Source organism: Eptatretus burgeri, chromosome 1, assembly GCF_056783735.1.
Source record: "Eptatretus burgeri isolate ZD-2024b chromosome 1, Ebu_testis_v1, whole genome shotgun sequence".
NCBI lineage: Eukaryota > Metazoa > Chordata > Myxini > Myxiniformes > Myxinidae > Eptatretus > Eptatretus burgeri.
The window spans coordinates 96,602,497-96,625,399 of NC_140961.1; the positions used below are offsets into that span (position 1 = coordinate 96,602,497).

General features: G+C 44.9%; 2 protein-coding genes across 3 annotated transcripts in view; one reads left to right on the plus strand and one right to left on the minus strand.

The window, feature by feature from the left end:
- Positions 1–5,503, minus strand: part of LOC147035001 (coiled-coil domain-containing protein 149-like) — a 60,865-nt gene extending 55,362 nt beyond the window's left edge. For both annotated transcript variants that reach the window (XM_085892263.1, XM_085892254.1), the window contains exons 1-2: positions 5,307–5,503; positions 132–293 (exon numbers count right to left, since the gene is read on the minus strand). In XM_085892263.1, the coding sequence (XP_085748389.1) occupies positions 132–293; positions 5,307–5,357 (213 nt within the window). In that variant the 5' untranslated portion in view covers positions 5,358–5,503. The remainder of the gene's footprint in view (positions 1–131; positions 294–5,306) is intronic.
- The window catches only part of LOC147035003 (rhotekin-like), a 164,734-nt gene continuing 147,217 nt past the window's right edge, over positions 5,387–22,903 (plus strand). Inside the window, exon 1 of the mRNA XM_085892324.1 lies at positions 5,387–5,489. Coding sequence (XP_085748450.1) covers positions 5,460–5,489 — 30 coding nt within the window. The 5' untranslated portion in view covers positions 5,387–5,459. The remainder of the gene's footprint in view (positions 5,490–22,903) is intronic.

Consider the following 22,903-nt stretch of genomic DNA (forward strand, 5'->3'; position numbering starts at 1 on the left):
TGTAAAGGAGGTTTAGATGATATTGGATGGAGGGGATCGGAGGGGAAGGGAAGGTGGACGGGCGGGTGTCCCTCAGGAACGCCACCATTTTAGCACACGTAATATTTAAATGGGTTTGGTGGATGACATACCACAATTTCTCTGTACTTGTGCTTGAGTGTCTGGTGACGTTCTCGAAGCTGGTTTGCCATGAGCTTGTATTGATCACGCTCCTGTTGACACGAGTCCAACTCTTTGGAGAGGATCAGCAAAGCCTCTTTTTTGCTTTCTAGCTTACGCTTGCAGACCAGCAGCTGTTCACCAAGCAAATAGATGCATTGTAATGTCCAACATTTAACGTACAGAAAGTCACAAGAAAAAACATCAAAACAATTATTTTAAATAAAGCACAGAACAAATTAAAATACCTCATCATCATCAAGGATAACAAGAAGCTGATACTCCAGGTACCCCACCTTTTGGGTGGTTCACACACACACACACACACACACACACACACACACACACACACACACACACACACACACACACACACACACACACACACACACACACACTTTTTTTTTAATGGCAATCGCTCCAAACAAGGCATCAAGTCATGCTAGATAAGGGATTAAAATGAAAAATAGGATGGAGGGGATGGGATTTGACAGATCTCTTCATCTCAATGAGCAGAGGTCGACGCCTCCGCCCCCAAGGTTATGAGACCCTGGTCCGTTGCCCTCAACCCCCTCCACCATTCCCCAGCGAGTTTCAGGCATTGACCACAATGGCGGTAATGTGACAGACTGAAGCTCCAGACCACTGGAGTGGACTTCCGTAGCAGTTTGGGACCGTGAAACCATCCATTGGTTCACATGCGGCCCCCTGACCCAGCGTCCAGATCCAGCCCATTGGATCTGCACCCCTGGTGTGGCGAGCAAAACCATCTGCCGTAGTTGTGTGGGAAACGAAACTCACTGATAATGCTGAACCAGTGGTGCAGAGCTCACACGGATTCAGCGGTCAACCATGCACGGCTTGGCCAACCCAGGTAAGGAGTTCGAGGTTACCGGCGGAATACCCACCACCAACCATAACAGACTCCCCTGACAGGGCCATGCCAGGCGCAGTGTGTCAAGTTCCATGGAGAAATTCTGATGGATGGGAGTAGGACCCGTATCAACGGGGCACCTCCTTCAAGAACGCAGCAGTTGTACCGTGTGCCCCATAGGAGGGACCCGTCCCCACGAGTCCGACCAAACCATTGGATGCTCACCAAAAACGGCAGAGCGTCCAATGGAAGGCAGATTGCAACTTGAGACACGACGTGACTCGCGCTCAATTTCAGCCAGTCTGAAATTGGTGCGAGTACTACGGGTATGTCAAATACGATATATTTCATCATATCAACATACATGATGGGCAGGGGAAAGGTTGTTGATGTTAAAGGTTAATGGCTGTGCATGGACTAACATTTATTTCAGAATGTGAACGTGCAGGCAAGGAAAACCTGTTCAGCTCCAAATAATTCAAATCAGAATGTGTTTTTCACCAAGAGCAAAGCCAGTGTTACAGTGCAGCTCTACCTGACTGTACGCTTTGAAACCGTCGTGAAATGACTGGGCATGACTGGACACTGCCTGTTGAGCCTCACAAATATCGTACACAAGCCAAATTACTGAGATGGTTGCCTTGGCAACAGAATTTAGGCAATTGCAGCCGTGATCTAATCAGACTGAGATAATGTCATGAGAAATAGATATCGACAATATAAAAGCTAAATGTTCAACGGTTTTTGAAATATCGCGTCCACAAAAGTACATGGACAGATGATCGGTCCGTCGGATGGAGCTCATTTTAATGCCCCCCTGTCTCTGACATTGTCGGAGGGACGGGGGACAAAAAAAATGATACAATGGTACAAAAAAAAAAAACAACAAAAAGGTTGCTGCACACAGCACCACAAAAACAAAACCTGTGTCTAAGGTGTGGCATGAGAGACAAAATGATCTGAGGGAACTTATCAAATACTTTGTGGCTTAGTAAGTCATTAGAGGGGTTTTTTGTTGTTGAAGGGAAATTTGTAGGAGGAAAGGGATTTGAATTTGTAGGAAAGGGGAGAATGGGTGGGAGCTTGGAAGGAGGTTATCAAAACTAATCCAGTGAGTGTCTGTCTCGGTCTCTGTTTCTGTCTCTGTCTCTCTCAGGGTCAAATAGTAATCACAAGTTGGGACAGCTCTTTCAGGATAAAGAGATGAACTGTACGCTCTCGAAGCTGGTAGGTCACGCTTCTCAACGTTACTTATTGAAGATGGAATGGGGGGGGGAGAAAGGTTATCGGAAGGGGGCGGGGGGAGGTTTTCGGAAGGGGGGAGAAAGGTTATCGGAAGGGGGCGGGGGGAGGTTTTCGGAAGGGGGAGAAAGGTTATCGGAAGGGGGAGAAAGGTTATCGGAAGGGGGGAGAAAGGTTATCGGAAGGGGGGGAGAAAGGTTATCGGAAGGGGGAGAAAGGTTATCGGAAGGGGGGAGAAAGGTTATCGGAAGGGGGTGGAAAGGTTATCGGAAGGGGGGGGAGAAAGGTTATCGGAAGGGGCGGGGGAGAAAGGTTATCGGAAGGGGCGGGGGGAGAAAGGCGATCGGAAAGAAGGGGGAAGGTTATAGGAAGGGGGTGGAGAATGGGAATCAAAAAGGGGGGTAGAAAGGTTATCGGAATGGGGGGAGAAAGGTTATCGGAAGGAGGGAGAAAAAGGTTATCGGAAGGGGGGGAGAAAGGTTATCAGAAGGGGGGGGGAGAAAGGCTATCGGAAAGATGGGGGAAGGTTATAGGAAGGGGGTGGAGAATGGGAATCAAAGGGGGTAGAAAGGTTATCGGAATGGGGGGGGAGAAAGGTTATCGGAAGGAGGGGAGAAAAGTTTTCGGAAGGGGGCGGGGGAGGTTAATCGGAAGGGGGGAGAAAGGTTATCGGAAGGGGGGAGAAAGGTTATCGGAAGGGGGAGAAAGGTTATTGGAAGGGGGGAAGAAAGGTTATCGGAAGGGGGGGAGAGAAAGGCTATCGGAAAGAAGGGGGAAAGGTTATAGGAAGGGGGTGGAGAATGGGAATCAAAAGGGGGGGGTAGAAAGGTTATCGGAATGGGGGGGGGAGAAAGGTTATCGGAAGGAGGGGAGAATGGCAATCAAAAAGGGGGGGGGGGAGAAAAGTTTTCGGAAGAAAGGGGAGAGGATGCTTTCGGAAGAACCATCCACATAAAAGCTACCTACCGCCCACGTACAAGCTACCTACCATCCACATAAAGCTACGTACCGCTCACGTGTAAGCTAACTACCACCCACATACAAGCTACCTACCACCCACATACAAGCTACCTTCCGCCCACGTGTAAGCTAACTACCACCCACATACAAGCTACCTACCACCCACATACAAGCTACCTACCACCCACATACAAGCTACCTACCACCCACATACAAGCTCCTTACCACCCACATACAAGCTACCTACCACCCACATACAAGCTACCTACCACCCACATACAAGCTCCCTACCACCCACATACAAGCTACCTACCACCCACATACAAGCTACCTACCACCCACATACAAGCTACCTACCACCCACATACAAGCTACCTACCACCCACATACAAGCTACCTACCACCCACATACAAGCTACCTGCCACGCAAATACAAGCTACCTACCACCCACATACAAGCTACCTACCACCCACATACAAGCTACCTACCACCCACATACAAGCTCCCTACCACCCACATACAAGCTAGCTACCACCCACATACAAGCTACCTACCACGCAAATACAAGCTACCTACCACCCACATACAAGCTACGTTCCACCCAAATACAAGCTACCTACCACCCACATACAAGCTACCTACCACCCACATACAAGCTACCTCCCACCCACATACAAGCTACCTACCACCCACATACAAGCTACCTACCACCCACATACAAGCTACCTACCACCCACATACAAGCTACCTACCACCCACATACAAGCTACCTACCACCCAAATACAAGCTACCTACCACCCACATACAAGCTACCTACCACCCACATACAAGCTACCTACCACCCACATACAAGCTACCTACCACCCACATACAAGCTACCTACCACCCACATGCAAGCTACCTACCACCCACATACAAGCTACCTACCACCCACATACAAGCTACCTACCACCCACATACAAGCTACCGACCACCCACATACAAGCTACCTACCACCCACATACAAGCTACCTACCACCCACATACAAGCTACCTACCACCCACATACAAGCTACCGACCACCCACATACAAGCTACCTACCACCCACATACAAGCTACCTACCACCCACATACAAGCTACCTACCACCCAAATACAAGCTACCTACCACCCACATACAAGCTACCTACCACCCACATACAAGCTACCTACCACCCACATACAAGCTACCTACCACCCACATACAAGCTACCTACCACCCACATGCAAGCTACCTACCACCCACATACAAGCTACCTACCACCCACATACAAGCTACCTACCACCCACATACAAGCTACCGACCACCCACATACAAGCTACCTACCACCCACATACAAGCTACCTACCACCCACATACAAGCTACCGACCACCCACATACAAGCTACCTACCACCCACATACAAGCTACCGACCACCCACATACAAGCTACCTACCACCCACATACAAGCTACCGACCACCCAAATAACGCCATCTCGCATACATCTAGTGACCTGTCGAAATCATATTTAAACTAATCCGCTCTTGAGGGGAAAACCATTCCATGCACTAATCAGTCTCCCACTGACTCTGCCTCAAAACTGTCCTCACTCTCATCTTTTTTTTTACCCCCAATCAACGCCACCCATGTCCTACCACCGTCCACTCAGCAATGAAACTCCACTTCACCTATCTTGTCCTCACCCTTCATTATTTTAAACATCTCCATCAGTTCCCCCTCACATTCACCTCATGTCAAAGATATAAAAGTCTTGTCTTGTCTCCTTCACACGTTCCTCATCGCTTCGTCCGCGAGTCCTGGTATCAAACTCGTAGCTCGACGTTGTTCCCTCTCCATGGCAACTATATCCGTACTCGTTGTGACCAAAACCGGACACACAACTCGAGATTATGTAATTCCTGCACGACGTCTAAAATCAGCAGAATTAGGAATATTCAACGGTGTCGCACGCTCTGTCAACAAAAATCGTGGCGTGACACCCGGACGCAGATCCAGGAAAGTCGAGAAAAGCCTGCAGCGCTAGGCCGCGTGCACAGCGCCGTGCTAACCTCGTTTCCCAGGGTCTGCCAGTCTTGCTCTGTCGTTTTCATCACAGCCATTTCAACAACAATGTCCGCCGAGTCGTTATCAGGAGAACATGACGAGCGGGAGGAGACGGTCCGAGCGGAGGAACATCTCCCAGCAGCTTGTTGGAACGACGTATGGACCACGTCACACAACTCGGATCACAGGTGGCAGCAGTCGCAGCACACCTGTACAGCAGCAGGGCGTGTCATGTGAATCATGATCCTGAACTGATATATGGTTACAATGTCAGGTGAAATTGCACATGTAAACGTAAACAGTATGTATATGTACATGTATACAGTATGTAAATGTAAATATATACCGTATGTACATGTATACAGTATGTATATGTAAATGTATACAGTATGTAAATGTAAATATATACCGTATGTACATGTATACAGTCTGTAAATGTATACAGTATGTCTATGTACATGTATACAGTATGTACCGGTACATGTATACAGTATGTACAGCATATGTATATTTATGTCTATGGATATGTATACAGTATGTATATGTATTTGTACAATGCCTATAGAATGTCTACCCCCCCCCCACCCCCTTCAAATTTTTCACCTTTTATTGCCTTATAACCTGAATTAAGTTTCATTAAATTAGACTTTTTCCACCTTTATTGGTGCAGCAGATTACTGAAATAATATTTCACTTGGTGGTACAAGCACCAAATTTGGTATACATGTGCTCCAGGACCTATTCTCTCAGAAAAGTACGTTTCCCACGATGAAAAACAAAATGGCCGCCATTTTTCAAGATGGCCACCATTTGAAGTGGTTTGAATCTGTGTTTGAGCTAAATGTTGATGGAATAATGCTATTTTAACGTTCTATGCATCGAAATATATGTTTTTGAGTTAGAAAAATCCATTTCTGCACTTACAAAATCCTAATTATTGAAAACTAAGATGATATGGCCAGAATTAAATGACGACAGGCTCTTTTTAGCGCTACATTTTGCAAAAAGAAAAAAATGAAGAATAATATAGCATATACAGCAGGAAATTATTATCTTTTGATTCACGTGGTGGATTAGTCAATCATTTAGTCCTCACATTTGCATGCACACAACTGTGTACACTTGAGACTGAAGTGATAGCATTTACATCGCCCTCGACATTCCGTCTTGCAGCCACATTTTGTTAACTGCTGACAACTCTGCGCAATGGGTGGAAGGGTCGTCCAAAAGACTTGCCAGACATCACCATCTTTCTGCCATCCCCAGTTAGCAGGGCTTTCAGTTTGCATTTTTCACACCGTTGCCTGGCCCCATATGCAGCATGCTTGGTAGGCAGACCGTTTGACATGCTGTATGAGAGTTGCGCTTCTCGGTGGAATGGCATCATAAGACCTTTGCTTCCGAGCAAACAAGTCCAGTCTTGCCTCATCAGCTTTGTCCATAGTGCTGTTCTTGTCAAACATGGTGATGACAAACTTCTCAAGGACGTTGTAGTCTGCATTTTCCACGACTGGTGGGTACTGACTTAACTTCTTGAAGACAGGAGTCACTTGAGGGTAAACCTCCCACGCCTGCCATGCAGTTTTTTTGCTTTTTCCACGAAAAGCTGACAGAATATCACAGCCAGTGAAGGCGTGAAAGAACAGCATGCCACTGGATTTGTCTGGGCCAAGATTTACCATCATGTCATGAATTGGCAACCACTTAATGAACTGACCCTGGCCAAATTCAACCCACAGTATTTCCATGCCTGCGTATTGGAGGGTAGCACAAACACTGACTGCAACAACGAGAACATCTGTGTCACATGCTTTAATCAACACAGACGTCATCTGTTGCTTGGCTGCATGAAGAGCATGAGTGAAGATTCTGGAGTCGGCTTCCTCGTGGTTGCAAGGACTTAAGCCATCAAGACCGATGGATCTTTTGGAAAGAGCCTGATCTCCTTTCGTCACAACAACGACATTGTCAAGACACATGGTCACTATCTTATCAGCAAGGAACCCAAAGAGCTCTGTCTTGTTGTTGTTGTCTCTCAGGAAACTTTTCCAGTTAGGTGGCAGCTTGGTTTTCTCCATCACTCGGCGTCGATCCCCTTTGCCTCTCTTTGATCTTGTTTCAGCCTTCAGGCTGGAAGTCCAATAAACATCAAAAACTATGTCTGTCCTTGCGAAATTCGATGAGTACATCTGAATCTTTGGAACCACATCTAGGACAGCATATTCCTCAAAGGTCTTTGATGTCTTTGGCAGCAATGAATACACAAGAGAGGACCCATCAATGATAATAGCATCACATCCTGCTCTAGTGTCAGGAGGAGTAACTGTAGCTTCCAGAATTTTTGCAAGTTGTGACTTCTGACCAGTGTGGAGTCTCCCACTGTCGCTCAGTGCCGCAGGGAAAGACTGGTTTTCATGTTGGAAAAACTCAAGCAGGTCACACTCTCGTGCTTGGCAGGATATAAAGAGTTGCGAGAACAGACGGCAATCATGTTTGAGTACCTGCTGCTTCATGTCGCCAGAAGTTGCAGCTGCCTCTTGGTGAAAGAAGTCTGCTTTGTTCTTTTTGATGGGCTTATAGAAGGAAGCTCCGTCACCCAGACCATTGAAAAATTCTCGGAAGGCAACTTTACCTTTCTCAAGGTGAGTCCTGACAAGTTCAGCAGTATTGGGATGCACGATGGTTTTTGAGTCCAATTTGAGCAGGTCTTTTGATTCTTCCTGAAAAGGATTGCCCAGATCCTTCATTTCACCAAACAATTTCTGGACCTTGTCAGAGAAGGATTTCTGAGATAGGCTCGTTTGCTCATGGTGCGTGATATCTTCATTTGCCACTTTGGCCAGTGACGCCAACTCATACTGTGATATTAGCATGCTAACTTCTGGTCCAGACACCATCCACCTACTCAGTGCAGCTGGATCCTCAGTAAGCCCAATGGCACAACCATCACCTTTCACTACTGCATTGGCCTGTTCATGTGCTTGGTCAATGGCCAAGCCAGAAAACTCCCTGTTAGTCTTGTGTACCACAAAATTTCCCAGTTGAAATTCATTAAAGACCTCAGGGTGAGTGTGTTCAAAAGTGACCATGTCTCTAAGATGGATGGGAAGCCATCTGGCATAGTTCACATTGTTGTTTGCAAAGAACAAGGGGATTAGAGCAGCCAGTGCTTCGCAATACAAACCGAAGTTGGCCTCCCTGAAAGACCTGACCAACAAGAACGTCACCAATTCCATTGACAACACAAGATCCCAGAATTGAAATTGAGGACTCTCTTTTCTGCGTTTCTCACACCAGTCATCAAAATCCAGAGCTTCTTCATTCTCTTCTACACAATGATGCTCATATGCTTCCTTTTGGAGCATGTCAAGGCAACACTCTGTAACTTGGTGCATATGGCGTGTTCTTGTGACACTTGAGGCAGAAAGAAAGGACTCTGCCATTCCAGAAGAAGCCACCCCAGACTTCACAAGAGCACCTGTCCACCCACTGCTTTGAAGTAGGGTTCCAAGAGACCTTAAAGCAGCCATCTCTATGTGGAGACCCCCAAACATGACAACAAATTTATCCTCACCATACTGGTCAGGCCAGTGCCACTGGACTTGTTTGATAAGTGCATAAATAGGCTGGTCTGCGGTTATCACAGGGACCTGTCCTGGGTTGAGGTGTGCAATAGTATCCCTGACTTTGTTCATGGAGTGCCTTACAGTGGCAACTGAGTGAGCCTCATCACGAAGGAGGTGTAGAAGTGATGTAATACTCACTTCAAATACAAGACCTCTCTTTTTCTCAGCATGTTGGGCCGACCAAGTGATGTTAACATTGTCATGTACTTCTTGTGTGAGGCTAATCTTCTGCAACCACTCATATTCATTGGTTAGGGGGAGACTTGGCAGAGATTCATATGTAACTTTGCCTTTGGGAGGAGAAGGGTTCTTTGTTGTGAAGAACACAGGATAGACATTTGTATACGAGTCGGGGATTTCTGGGACTTTCTTTACTTTGGTATTCTTAATTAGAATTGGTTCCCGTACTTCTCCTTGATTTCCTGATGTTGTATGTTGAAAGATGGATATGCTGGTTCCATGGAATGATGTGGTCGCCGTTGTGGAAGAGAGATTATGGTCGATGTTATCCATCGCAGATGTGCTGAAAAGACCTTTCCTCAGTTTGGGAGGACAAACCACACCTTCCTCTACATATCTGGCTGCAGCTGCATCTCCCAACTGAGCTAATATGTCGAGTACTCGATCATATGGAATACTAAGACCATGGTCATGGAGCATTTCTACTCAGTGTCTCTTTCTTGTCTAAGCATTAACAGACATCCCTATGTAGAGTGGAAATGGGGTTTCTCTGTCTCTGGAATGCCTGTGTGTGGCAGCACCTTCTTTGTATTTGGCAAAGCAGTTGTACTGAAGGAGCTGCGCTATAGCCAGGTCAGTTGTAGTTGCTCCAAACCTCAGTTGAGACTTTATGTCTGCTCCATGCTCAAACATGCAGACAAATTGGAGCACAGCTGGAGGTAATGAATCGTATACTGAAGTCTCATGAACATTGCCCTCATATTTACATTTGTGATCAAGCATGTGCCTATGCAATATCTTGGCAGCTTTGGCGAGAATTATGGCATCAGAGTAGGTTGATGCTTCTGACATGACAGGACCTACATCCTTGAATGTCAGATAAACATCACGTCCATCCTTGTAGGTTTCCAACGCAGGTATCTCTGCCAAAAGCTTTTCTTTCAGTCTGGTAGAGTTCACATCAGGTATATCTGTTCCAAATTGTTCAAGTCTTTCCTTGTAAAGACTCACCAAGTTACCAAGTCGAAACGAAACAGGCCCATCACTGCTGTTTCTTGTCTCAACGACATAGGTAAGAAGTTCAGAGAACACCAAAGGGAAGACTTCCTTTTCTTTGGATGACTGGACTTTTTCTTTGTTCTTAGCTGCAATGTGTGCCCTCTCTCTATGATACAGAGCTGTTAAGCAAGAGTAGTGGTATTTCAGTTCCAGGGCAACCACATCTCCACCGCTCAAGACAGCCAAAAGCTTGCCATCATTAAGATTGCGAGCACATTCATTAAGCCTCTCATTTAGCTGCATGGTCATGGCTTGTCGGAACATTGACTTTGGTTGTATCTTTTCACCTGTATATGTATTCTGTGTGTATGTATATATATATATATATATATATATATATATATATATATATATATATATATATATATATATATGTGTGTGTATTCATGAATAGGAAACACCGTTGCACTTCCATGCTAGTTCTTCGCATTTTTGAGTGCCCTTCTCCTGGATCATTTTGAATTTCAGCTGCTCTTTTCGTGGCATGCTCAAATTTATAGCTGTCAAACATTTTGCGACAATTTTATTGGTACTTGGCACTATTTCGCCTCAGTGTATCCTCAATACTACCTCCTTCATCCAATCTGAATGGGTCTAACCTGATCGGTAACTGGTGGATTGCTTGAAATTGTGGTAGGTTTTTTGCTATCATGGAATAACCATCAGAACTACACTCATAACGGGTTGGGGGAGCCTTCAACTCTTCTTTTGTATCAGTCTGACAGAGGCAACACTTCCTCCAGTCAGTTTTAGGAGTACAACTCAATGGATTATTAGTGGACATATTGAACAGGTTAAGGCCGAGGGTTTATCCTTTTACCACCTAATCGTACAAAATATATAAGCACATTGAGATATGGGATACAACTCGGTTCACACATACAAATGCCCTACACCCAGCCCGATCGTTCATCCAGTGCCATTTAAGTCCCGTGCGATCTGTACACCTTCCGGGTAACTGAAGCCCCGTTACCCTTGGCTCAGCTCTCCCGCGCTGGCACATCCTGTCAATTCAGGCGCGGCTATCTAATAGTGCAATACTACAACTAGCTATACTTCTAGCTGAAATATATACAGGGGCTTATTAGATAGCATTTGGGACACTCAAGTATACTACAAACTACAGTTTAGGTTAGTAAACTCCAGCTACAAGTAGTACACTATAAGCCGACACTGAACCCCATGCTGAGTCTCACAGCAGTGATGTCACCAGTGTGCCCTGGTTGTGCTTTAACATCACTCTTATTCACATAATGTAATAGAGCTTGACCGCATCACCTCAATACATGATCACAGATGTTGCCCAGCAATATCTGTGATAATTTTGTTAGACAGCTACAAAAGTACTGATTTTAAGTCATGCAATGGGCGCCATCTTGAAAACTGGTAACCATTTTCGAATATTTGTGCCAAAATATATTTCTCCAGTCAAAATACAATCTATTTAACATTTGGATCAATAGCATGTTCCTATTTATAGACGTTTAGCACTGAAAACATTTTTTCATATTTTATGAGACGGCCATCTTAAAAAATGGCGGCCATTTTGTTTTTCAACGTGGGTGACGTACCAAATTTGGAGCTTGTATCATCAACTGAAAGATTCTTGTGGGATACTGACTTAATCTGCCCCACTATATCTACATATCATAACCCACAACTTCCAAATGAAAAAAAAATTAAACAAATTTCGTAAAAGTAATTAAAAGTACCAAACCTGAATGTCGTGGTTGGGTAAGTATCCACCCCCCCTGAGTTAATTCTTGTTGGAAGCACCTTTGACAGCAATTACAGCTGTGAGTGTGTTGGGATTGGTCTCCACCAACTTTGCACACCTTCATTGGGTAATATTTTCCCATTCTTTTGAACGAAACTGTTCAAGCTCAGTCAAGTTGCGTGGGGAGCGATGATGGACAACAATCTTCAAGTCATGCCCCATTATTTCGATTGGATTTAGGCCGGGGCTCTGACTGGGACACTCAAGGACACCTATCTTTTTGTTCCTGAGCAACTCCAGTGTAGCTTTGGCTGTGTTTCGGGTCGTTGTCATGCTGAAAGGTGAACTTCCATCCCAATTTCAGCTTTCTTACAAAGGGCAGCATGTTTTCCTTGAGGATTTTTCTGTATTTTGTTCCATCCTTTTTCCTTTCTATCCTGACAAGTGTCCCAGTCCCTGCTGATGAGAAACATCCCCATAACATGATGCTGCCACCACAATGCTTCACAGTAGGGATGGTGTTCTTTGGGTGATGTGCTGTGTTGGGTTTGCACCAAACCTAACATTTTGCATTTAGGTCAAAAAGTTCCATCTTGGTGTCATCAGACCACAAAACGTTTTGCCACATGGCTTCAGAATCTCCGGAGTGGTTTTTTGCATTCCTCAAACAGGAATCAAGGTGGGCATTTTGAGTTATGGCTTCCTTCTTGCCACCCTACCGTATGGGCCAGACTTGTGGAATGCTTGGGATATTGTTGTCACATGCACACAGTGACCAGTCTTTACCATAAAGGCATGTAGCTTTTTCAAATTTGCTATTGGCCTCTTGGTGGCCTTCCTGATCAGTCTCCTCCTTACTTGGTCATCCAGTTTGGAGGGACGGTCTGATTTGGACGGGGTCTTGGTGGTACCAGATGCCTTCCACTTTTTAATAATTGTTCTGATTGTGCTCCAAGGGATAGTCAAGGCCTTTGAAATATTTTTATACCCATCCCCTGATCTTTGCCTTTCCACAACTTCATCCCAGAGGTCTTTTTTAAATCTCATTGGTGTTCATGGTTGAGTCATTACAGTTAAATGCACTACCCAGGAGAGGAAAAACCTCCAGGAACAGCTAATTTTATTTTGAAATAATCAGAATCAGAACAATTTAACACAGGTGGAGGCCATTTTACTTGGCATGTGATTTTGAAAGTGATCGGTTTCACCTAAGCTAATTACCTCCACCACCGAAGGTGAAGGAGGTTATATTTTCACCCCTTTCGTTCCGTTTGTTACTTGCAAAATCGAAGATTTTTCAAGTATATTGGTTCGTCGATTTTGTTATTCTGTCTGTCTGTTTGTGTCTGTCTGTTCATCGCCTACAGGTCACAATTTTAAACCGATCTTCACGAAACTCCACCACATGGTAGAGTTTGTCAGAAGGAAGAAGCCTATTGTGTTTGAGGTCAAAAGGTCAACATAGGCCAAAAGTCAACAACCAAGGTGGTTTTTCAAAAATCCTCAATTTTCATCTGATTTAAGACTTGAAATTTGAAGAGGATTTATATTTCAAGTCACTGATTTCAATGAACCAATTATTTTTGAGATCAACATGGAACAAAAGGTCAACAACTAACTTGAAATTTGAAGATTGACTTGAAATTTGAAGCGGATTTACATTTACAGGTCACTGAATTCAACCACCAATTATTTTGGAGGTTCACATCGGCCAAAAGGTCATCAACATAGGCCGATTTTCTAAAATCCTCAATTTTCATCCGATTGACTTGAAATTTGAAGAGCATTTTCATATCAGCTCACTGAATTCAAGCATTTATTAATTTTGAGGTGAACATAGGCCAAAATATTAAAATAGGCCAAAAGGCCAATTTGGACAAAATTTTCTAAATACTCAATTTTCAACCGATTCAGTTTAAATTTGAAAAGGATTTACATATCAGGCCACTGAATTCAACCACCTATTATTTTTTTGTGGTCAACATAGGCAAAAAGGTCAATGTCTATGTATCAAAACGTCAACATCGGCCAAATTTCTAAAATCCTCAATTTTAATCCAATTAACTTGCAATTTGAAGAGCATTTGCATGTCAGGTCACTGAATTCAACCACCTATTATTTTTTGTGGTCAACATAGGCAAAAAGGTCAATGTCTATGGATCAAAACGTCAACATCGGTCAAAGTTCTAAAATCCTCAATTTTAATCTAATTAACTTGCAATTTGAAGAGCATTTGCATGTCAGGTCACTGAATTCAACCACCTGTTAATTTTGAGGTAAACAGGCCAAAAGGTCAATATTGTCCTGAAGGTCAACATCGGCCAAATTTCTAAAATCCTCAATTTTAATCCGATTGACTTGAAATTTAAAGAGCATTTTCATGTCAGGTCGCTGAATCCAACTACCAATTAATTTTATGGTCAAAAGGTCAATACAGGCCTGATTTCTAAAATTTATTGATCGGGCCAAAAACTAAATATATCACTACATCTCAAAAAGTTGTGGACAAGTTATGACAAAACAAGGTAGATGAGTTGAATAGGTGACAAGAACAAGTGGATTGGATTTTGGTTCGGATCCAGCCCATCAGTGGGATACAAAATGTGAACTGTTCCACCTGGCAGAGTTATGTGCTCTACCGAATCCATCCATCCAACATCCATTGGGACCACACTCTGTGCAGAGTGTTGGTGCTTCCAAAGCAGTCTCCTTGGCCATTGGGCACAATCCTGGACAGGTTGCCACTCCGACACAGGATACCAGCAAGCTGGCACTCATTTTGCTGACCTCAGAAGGATGACAGGCAGAATCAACCCCACCTAGTATTAATTCATCAGCCGAGTGGGATTTGAACTCAGGATCCAAGGATCCCAAGCCCACCAGACAAACCATTAAGCCAACACCAGGCATGGTTGGCGTCAGCCTACCAGTATGTACGTCACCGTCGCCCTCCCCAACTTTGTACTGCTCTCCGGAATGGCCCCAACACTGGTCTCCACAACCGAGGGTCCACAAGCTCCATCGAGAGCATGAACAAAAGCGTCCAGAGCTAGGAAAGAAGAGAGGGCAATCAGAGTGCCTGGGATCAGGGCAGAAACGAGTGTGACGACAAGGGCAGAGAGAGAGAGAGAGAGAGAGAGAGAGAGAGAGAGAGAGAGAGAGAGAGAGAGAGAGAGAGAGAGAGAGAGAGAGAGAGAGAGAGAGAGAGAGAGAGAGAGAGAGAGAGACAAAGCACCAAGCACAGCTTTATAGCCTCCTGGGCAGGCGGGGCCAATGAGATGCACGGCAGATCTTCCGAGGTGGCCTGGGACCAGCTATTGGGCCACGTCAGATCCCACAAGCTGGCCCCATGCCAGCCATTGGAGGATTCACCTGCAGTCCTGCCCATTCTGCTGCCTGGCTGGATATTCACTCACTTGGTTCTTCCAGCTGTCATCATGAGCAGAGCTCTGCACTAAACATGGGCAATCACCCCTTTTACCCCAATGTGCCTGGGACGAACCCCACACGTCCAAAACTGCCCATGGCACAAAGCCAAGGAATGTGGAAATAATTTCATGGAGGTTGGGTCGTGTCCTGGTCATGGAGGCTGGGTGTAGGAGAATGAACAGAGATTATGGGAAGAAAATACAGTGCAGGGGTGGACTGCAATAAATGAAATTACAGGCTAGACATCCATGCAAACGAACAGACAAACAAGAACAAGACATCATGTAGAGCACGATACTTGCAAAATTCATAAAACAAATTTGACCTCAAAAATAATTGGTGGTTGAATTAATTGACCAAATGTGCAACTCCTCTTCAAATTTCAAGTCAATCAGATGAAAATTGACAATTTTAGAAATTTGGCCGAAGTTGACCTCAAAAATAATTGGTGGTTGAATTCAGTGATCTGATATGCAAATCCTCTTCAAATTTCATGTAAATGGGATGCAAATTGAGGATTTTGGAAATCTCACCTCAGTTGTTGACCTTTGGCCTATGTTGACCTTTTGGTCGATGTTGACCTCTAAAATAATTAGCTAGTTGAATTAATTGACCTCAAATATAAATCCTCTTCAAATTTTAAGGTAAGGCCAAAAAAAAAAAAAATGTTGCATTGGCGTAACGGGTCACTGAAAAATAGGGTAGGTCGGTCGGGATCTTTTTTTTTTTTCTTTTTCTTTTTTTCCTAATAAATCCCTCCCAAAATCTCCCCCGGCTCGAGTACCACCCTTTTTGTCGGCGGGTTCTGTCCGAAACACTTCCGGGTTTTTGCGATCGCGATCGCAATCAACAAGATACTTGAAAACGATAGCAAAACAACAAAAATAGCAATAAAATAGGGTCGGCAAAATTTTTCGATAGCAAAAAAAACAAAAAAAAAAACGTAGGGTCGGCGGAATTTTTAGGGTCGGGCGGGTTACGCCAATGCAACATTTTTTTTTTTTGGCCTAATCGGATGAAAATTGAGGATTTTAGAAATCTCACCTTAGTTGTTGACCTTTGGCCTATGTTAACCTTTTTCGTCTATGTTGACCTCTAAAATAATTAGCTAGTTGAATTAATTGACCTCAAATATAAATCCTCTTCAAATTTTAAGTTAATCGGATGAAAATTGAGGATTTTAGAAATCTCACCTAAGTTGTTGACCTTTGCCCAATGTTGACCTCTTGACCTCAAAAACAATAGGTTTCTTGCTTATGACAAAATCTACCATATGGTGAAGTTTCGTGAAGATCCGCTTTTGGAATTGTGACCTGTTGGCGTTAAACAAACAGAATAATAAAATCGACTGACCAATATACTTTTAAAAATCTTCGATTTTGCAACTAACAAGGACTTTATGGGACTTTAAACAATAAATGGGAATTTCGAGAATTTGGCGCAAGGTCCAGAATGTGGATGTTAGTCACACACATTGAACGCCATGGCTGGAAAACATGCCCACCCTCTGTGATGATGACAGTCACCACAAACATCATCACGCGCTGATGTCTCTATTATCCCAATGGGTTGAGAGGGAAGACAACTACCCAACCCAACGCATTTAATTATACAATAACCCCGAAATGGAAGGCGTTATTCTTCACGTTCGTTACCGAAATAACTATTTTGAAAGTCTACATGCTGTGTGCGTTTCAATTTTGGCATGCGGTTTATTAAACTGCAACATTACCCCCTTCCCTTTCCGAGACTCCTCCCGAGTCATACACAAACTTGACCCAGAGTCTGGGTTAGCCAATTTACCATTCCTGTGTGCCAAACATGTGTAATTACCCCCTAATAACTACCAAGCTTGTTGTCTTAAGGCTACCCTCCATGTATGTGACAATTTAAATGAGATCTGTCCCACCTAATACATTGGGAGATACCGAACTGACTCACATGACAACCTTATATTACACCGAAATTGCCAGAATTTTGAAACTAAAACACGTAACCAGTGGGCTTTAAAATTCTAAACAACTACATACAACATTTATCAAATATTTACAAAATCTGATCCAGGAACTGAAGGAAAAGAAAACACAAAAGCAAACATTGTTCCTGCTGGAGGAGGAGACACCTGCTTGCAGATGACACCACCTCTTCCTCTTGCTCATCTTCAGGCTGTAAGTCCTTCGAACAATAACTGTCAGGCCATGATCTGGCATACAGGCTGTTTTGGGGTGGCCTTTCTCAAACAACTACATCTTCCTCCACCGAGCTGCTATATAGGGCAGTTCTTGGTGGTGGGGAGAACACGGCCACTACAATAAGGTGGTCCAGTGAAACAGATGAGCGCGGTGAATGGTACACAGGCCACAGAGCAAGTGGTCTAACAAGTTGTATGGGCTATTTCAAGGTGATGTGCAAGGCCGCAAGGTGATACCAGCAAGGCAGCCGATGCAAGGCAGAAAGGTGAGTCCTGCAAGATGTCCAGCGATGTCTTGGACAGACAGATGAACGAAAGCACAGGAAAAATAGCCCACAGCATGGAAAACAAAAAGGTAAACCAGGTAATGCAATAAACACAAACACCTGGTATGAGCAACAGAGTCAGCCAGTCCCTGGTGTGCACATACGTGGGGTAATGGTGGTAGTGTCAGAGGAGTGAGCTTGAGGTCGGCCCTTCTCATCTGCACACACCCAGCATCTCGTAAACTAATACTACCAAAATTCGGCTCGATGTTCTGTCTCCTACATCCCATCCTGTCTCACTACATCCAAATACCTACCCAATCCCTCAAGATTCCTCTTATAAGGAAAAGGCAGAATTACACGAAATTTTACGAACACTGCTTAACCCAGCTCCATGTTCCTATCACCTGGAGGGCAAGTCCCATCGCCGGTGTTAATCCCAGCTATGTATAGTGTGAAGGGGTCGACATCAATCCCAATTATGATAACATCTTACACATTTAAACTGTTCCCAAGGTTACACCCTGCCAATAGGCCTTCGTTCAACGATGGGATTCTAAAAACCCAAATTCCCATCACCCACGCATTGATGCTCTTACAAATTTGGGCCATGCCCAACAAATTTTCCTTCTGTGCTCTTGCACGACTTCGTGTCTGGGCAGTGTGGCTCCAATGGCCAGTTTGCCCATGTGTGCACTCCCCCGTGACGCCCCCTCTACGCTGTAGCCACCTCCGAGCTTACCTGCTCCTGACCTTAACATGTGGGATGTCCTCACTGGCACTGCCCCCTCAATGCCCACATGGCATTTTGGCACCCCGGGTCCCACTGCTCAGGCACCCAGGCTCATTGAATACTACACTGGTATGCCAGGCCCCTCTCCTCGAATACCTGTGCCCACGACACGTTGAAAACTAAACCGGCCCTCTGGGCCTACCTATGGCCTCACCTGGCTGACGAGCTTACCAGTGCCTGAGGTGCCCTGAGGCAAGTGCGCATCTTTGAGCCACACTCCAAACCGGTCCATTTTCTCCTGCCTGCCTGGTGTTGGCTTCATGGTTAGGGTCCCAGGATGGTGGGCTTGGGATCCCAGGATCCTGAGTTCAAATCCCCTTGGCTGTTGAATTAATACCAGGTGGGGTGGACTTTGCCTGTCATCCTTTTGAGGTCAGCGAAATGAGTGCCAGCCTGCTGGTATCCTGTGTTGGAGTGGCAACCTGTCCAGAATTGTGCCCAATCGCCAAAGAGACTGCTTAAGCAGCACCAACGCTCTGCACAGAGTATGGTCCCAATCGGTGGATGGATGAATTATCTCTTGCACCCCGCAAAGATACTGCATGCTACAATCAGCACCAAACACAGAGTGACATCCATTTGCAAATTTACCTAATCCCCCTAACATTAAACAAACCCTGGGTTTCCTTAGATGAGATCCACTCCCCTCATTGAAACCTTTGCACCATTCACTCAATTACCACTCACAATAGGCCATTGTTCTGCCCACTCACTTATAACTACTCTAGAGGTGGATTCCCTCTTTTAGTAATTTTGTAATCGATCTGATTGCATTAATAAGAACTGTAATCTCATTATCCACTATATATATATATATATATATATATATATATATATATATATATATATATATATATATATATATATATATATATATATATCACTTGTCACATGATTAAACATAAATTCATTTCCTTCTATTTAATTTGTCATCACAATGAACATGTACTTTGACTACTGTGTGTAAATGCTATGGAATACTGAACGGCACCAGCAAGACTGCTTGCAGGAAAAATGTTTGCTTTACCCAGGAAACCAACACTTAATTTTGGTGAAGATACGAATCCGGCTCCAGATCTGAGAATTTCTCGACGATCCTTCACCATTGAGAGATCGGGACAAAAACGATATGGAGCACAATATCTCAAAAGGTTATGGATGGATTCGGACGAAACTTGGTGGACAGGTTGGGCGTGTGAATTGATTCGATTTTGGTGAAGAATCAAATCCAAATCCGGATACGAGAACTTTTTAATCCTAAAAGTGATTCTTCACCATTGTGAGATGGATTGTGAGAAAAAACAAATTTGGAAGTTAACTGCACACAACATTCAGGTCCTCCAGTTCAGTTATATCGGTAAGTATGTGTTTTATAGATAGTTTCCTTTCCCTTGTCTAATGGGTAAATAAATGTTCATGTGCTGTGAGTTACTTTTGAGAGTTAGGATTTCCTTTTATTTGTAACACCATCAACAACGACAGCAACGGATTACTATAGCTCTGCAGAGAACAACGACAACCCTCTGCTCCCGGATTCTCCGCGTGCTCAGTGGGGGAGGGGTCATGCCCCCACCCACCGATGCGCCGGGCAGCGCGCCGAGTGAGGGAGGGGTCGAGCTGTGCCGGAGCGCATAAAAAGGGAGTCGGTCTGTCTGGTAGAAGTTGGTCTGGAGCGGGAGAAGTTGGTCTGGAGCCTGGGAAGAAGCTGGTCTTGGTCGTCGTCATCTTCTTCCTCCTCCTCCGCCGCACAACCAAGCGCTCGAGAGACACCATCCCCCCCGCAAGAACCGCAAGGGTCACTCGCCAGTGTCTGGGTTTGGCTCGCCTCTCACTGGTCCCCAGGTCGACGCGAAGACCACACGAGGTGGACAGGTCCAAGACAGACCCTGGTCTTCAGCCCGACTGTCCTCCGGGCTGGAAGTCCAAATAAAGATCATTCGGTCCGATTCTTTGGGTGTGTGTGTGTTCGTGGGCCCATCTATTAAGTAGTGAACTGTATAAGTGCTCTTGTTGTACATACCTTACATACCTCCATTTATTAATATTCGGTTCAGCTCTGCCCTTATGTGTTCCCCTCATCCCCAATTGTGAATAAATACCCCGATTGTTAAATGTTTCAGCTCGTTCGTGTCTATTCCTTCATTGGCTTAGCATGCTGCATGTTGGGAAATTAGCCAGACCAATCTGTTATAACGGGATATTTGGGACCGACGGATCTCGGCGATCAAACCGCTCGGATCGCACACGGTATGGGTACGCTAAGCGGCTCGTTCCGTACGGGAGCCGTCGAGGGTGAATTTCCCCGGTAGGTTGGACCACGTGGGTTTTTAGGTAAATTGAGATTGGCAATCGACCCTACCCCACGTGGTCTGTCTATTGGCGAACTTCGGTCCGAAAGGGACCCGTACTTTTCCGGTGTTTTCCGAAAAGGTACGATCTAAATTCCGGGCGATCGGTCGAGCCGACTCTGCAGCTCCATCTTGCGATCGTGCTCGCGGACAACGCCCGGCCCCACAACAATATAATGTGATGTTTCAAAGGTTTATTGGGTCTGATATGTTCCATTGGATCAGCATTGCGTGGCAGAGATACGCGCTCTACCCAGTGCCCTTCTAGATTGAAATGAAGTCAATGCTAAATTTGATGTTTCCAGCAATTTTCATGAATTCCCTGATCCTCAATCGTGAAAAATGATATTTTTGGTAATTTATGCTCAGAATATCAAAATGTGATGGAAACTGCCAATAAGCCAACACAATGATTGGGTTACCTTGTGTTAATGTTATGTCAGAGGCATGTAAGAACTGAAAAGCATTATTAGAATTTGCTACCTGAGATGATACCAATAAGTGGATTTTGGGGCCTTGACTCATGGATTAACAGGTGAGTGTGCATACCTCTTGGCTATCCTGCCAGCCTGGTGACGTGCAACAGCTTATACCCTCCTATCATCCTCCTCGCCTTGTCTCCCTTACACTTGGTGGCCTCGACACACGTTTCCAGCCTCCTCTCAATCATCTACACCACCTCGACTCTTTTCCTCTCCATCGTCCACGTTTGCACTATTTAGCCGAGCTGCACATGTGGATCGTTCTCAGCCTGATCATGCCCCCCCCCTGCATTTTGTTGCCCTCTCGCCAAGGTCAGCGGCTCTGCTGCCCTGACCATGGACACTATTTCAAGCTCGCAGAGATCGTACCGTCGTGTTAAGTTTGGGACGTTATAGTCACTCAGTGGCACTGCTCGTGCTGATCTGATGGAACTTTCAAACTGTAGTGACTTCTCTCTGCATAGTGTGGGTCCGCGTAACGTCCATTCCCTCTTCCGGCGCAACAGGAGTCTGTTTACACTGGCCATTTGGTGAAGAGTAAGGAGGTGGTGAATCGCGGTATTTCGGTGTCAGGCTTGAAAGACGTACTTGCGATGGTGGCCTCAACTTGTTTGCCTGAAGTGGAAATAAAAACATTATATACTGTACTTGAACTGAAACCGTGTTCTTGCTAAAAAAAAAAATTTAAATATCAAAAAAATCAACAAAACACAAGAGGCACTTCGTGTAATCATGTCTGCGCCTCATTCATTCCTTGGATTATCTTGAGTAGTAGGCTTGATTAACATCTGCAAGTAGGCAAGAAATGCTGGGAGGGACATCTCAAATAGCTCGAGGCTAAATGCACATGGAAAGGTTTGTTTTGCCTCCCCATCCAAAGAACGTAGGATTCCTACCGACACCACCAGAACGGCAATTTAAGCCTAATCGGAAAGGGGATCGAATCCAGACTAGCTGGATAACTCTTGGCAATGCCACTTACTAGCTGGCAACTCATGGCAATGCCACTGACTAGCTGGGCAACTCATGGCAATGCCACTTACTAGCTGGCAACTCATGGCAATGCCACTTACTAACTGGGCAACTCATGGCAATGCCACTGACTAACTGGGCAACTCATGGCAATGTCACTTACTAGCTGGCAACTCATGGCAATGCCACTTACTAACTGGGCAACTCATGGCAATGCCACTGACTAACTGGGCAACTCATGGCAATGCCACTGACTAGCTGGGCAACTCATGGCAATGTCACTTACTAGCTGGGAAACTCATGGCAATGTCACTTACTAGCTGGGAAACTCATGGCAATGTCACTTACTAGCTGGGCAACTCGTGGCAATGTCACTTACTAGCTGGGAAACTCATGGCAATGTCACTTACTAACTGGGTAACTCATGGCAATGTCACTTACTAACTGGGTAACTCATGGCAATGTCACTTACTAACTGGGTAACTCATGGCAATGTCACTTACTAACTGGATAACTCATGGCAATGTCACTTACCAGCT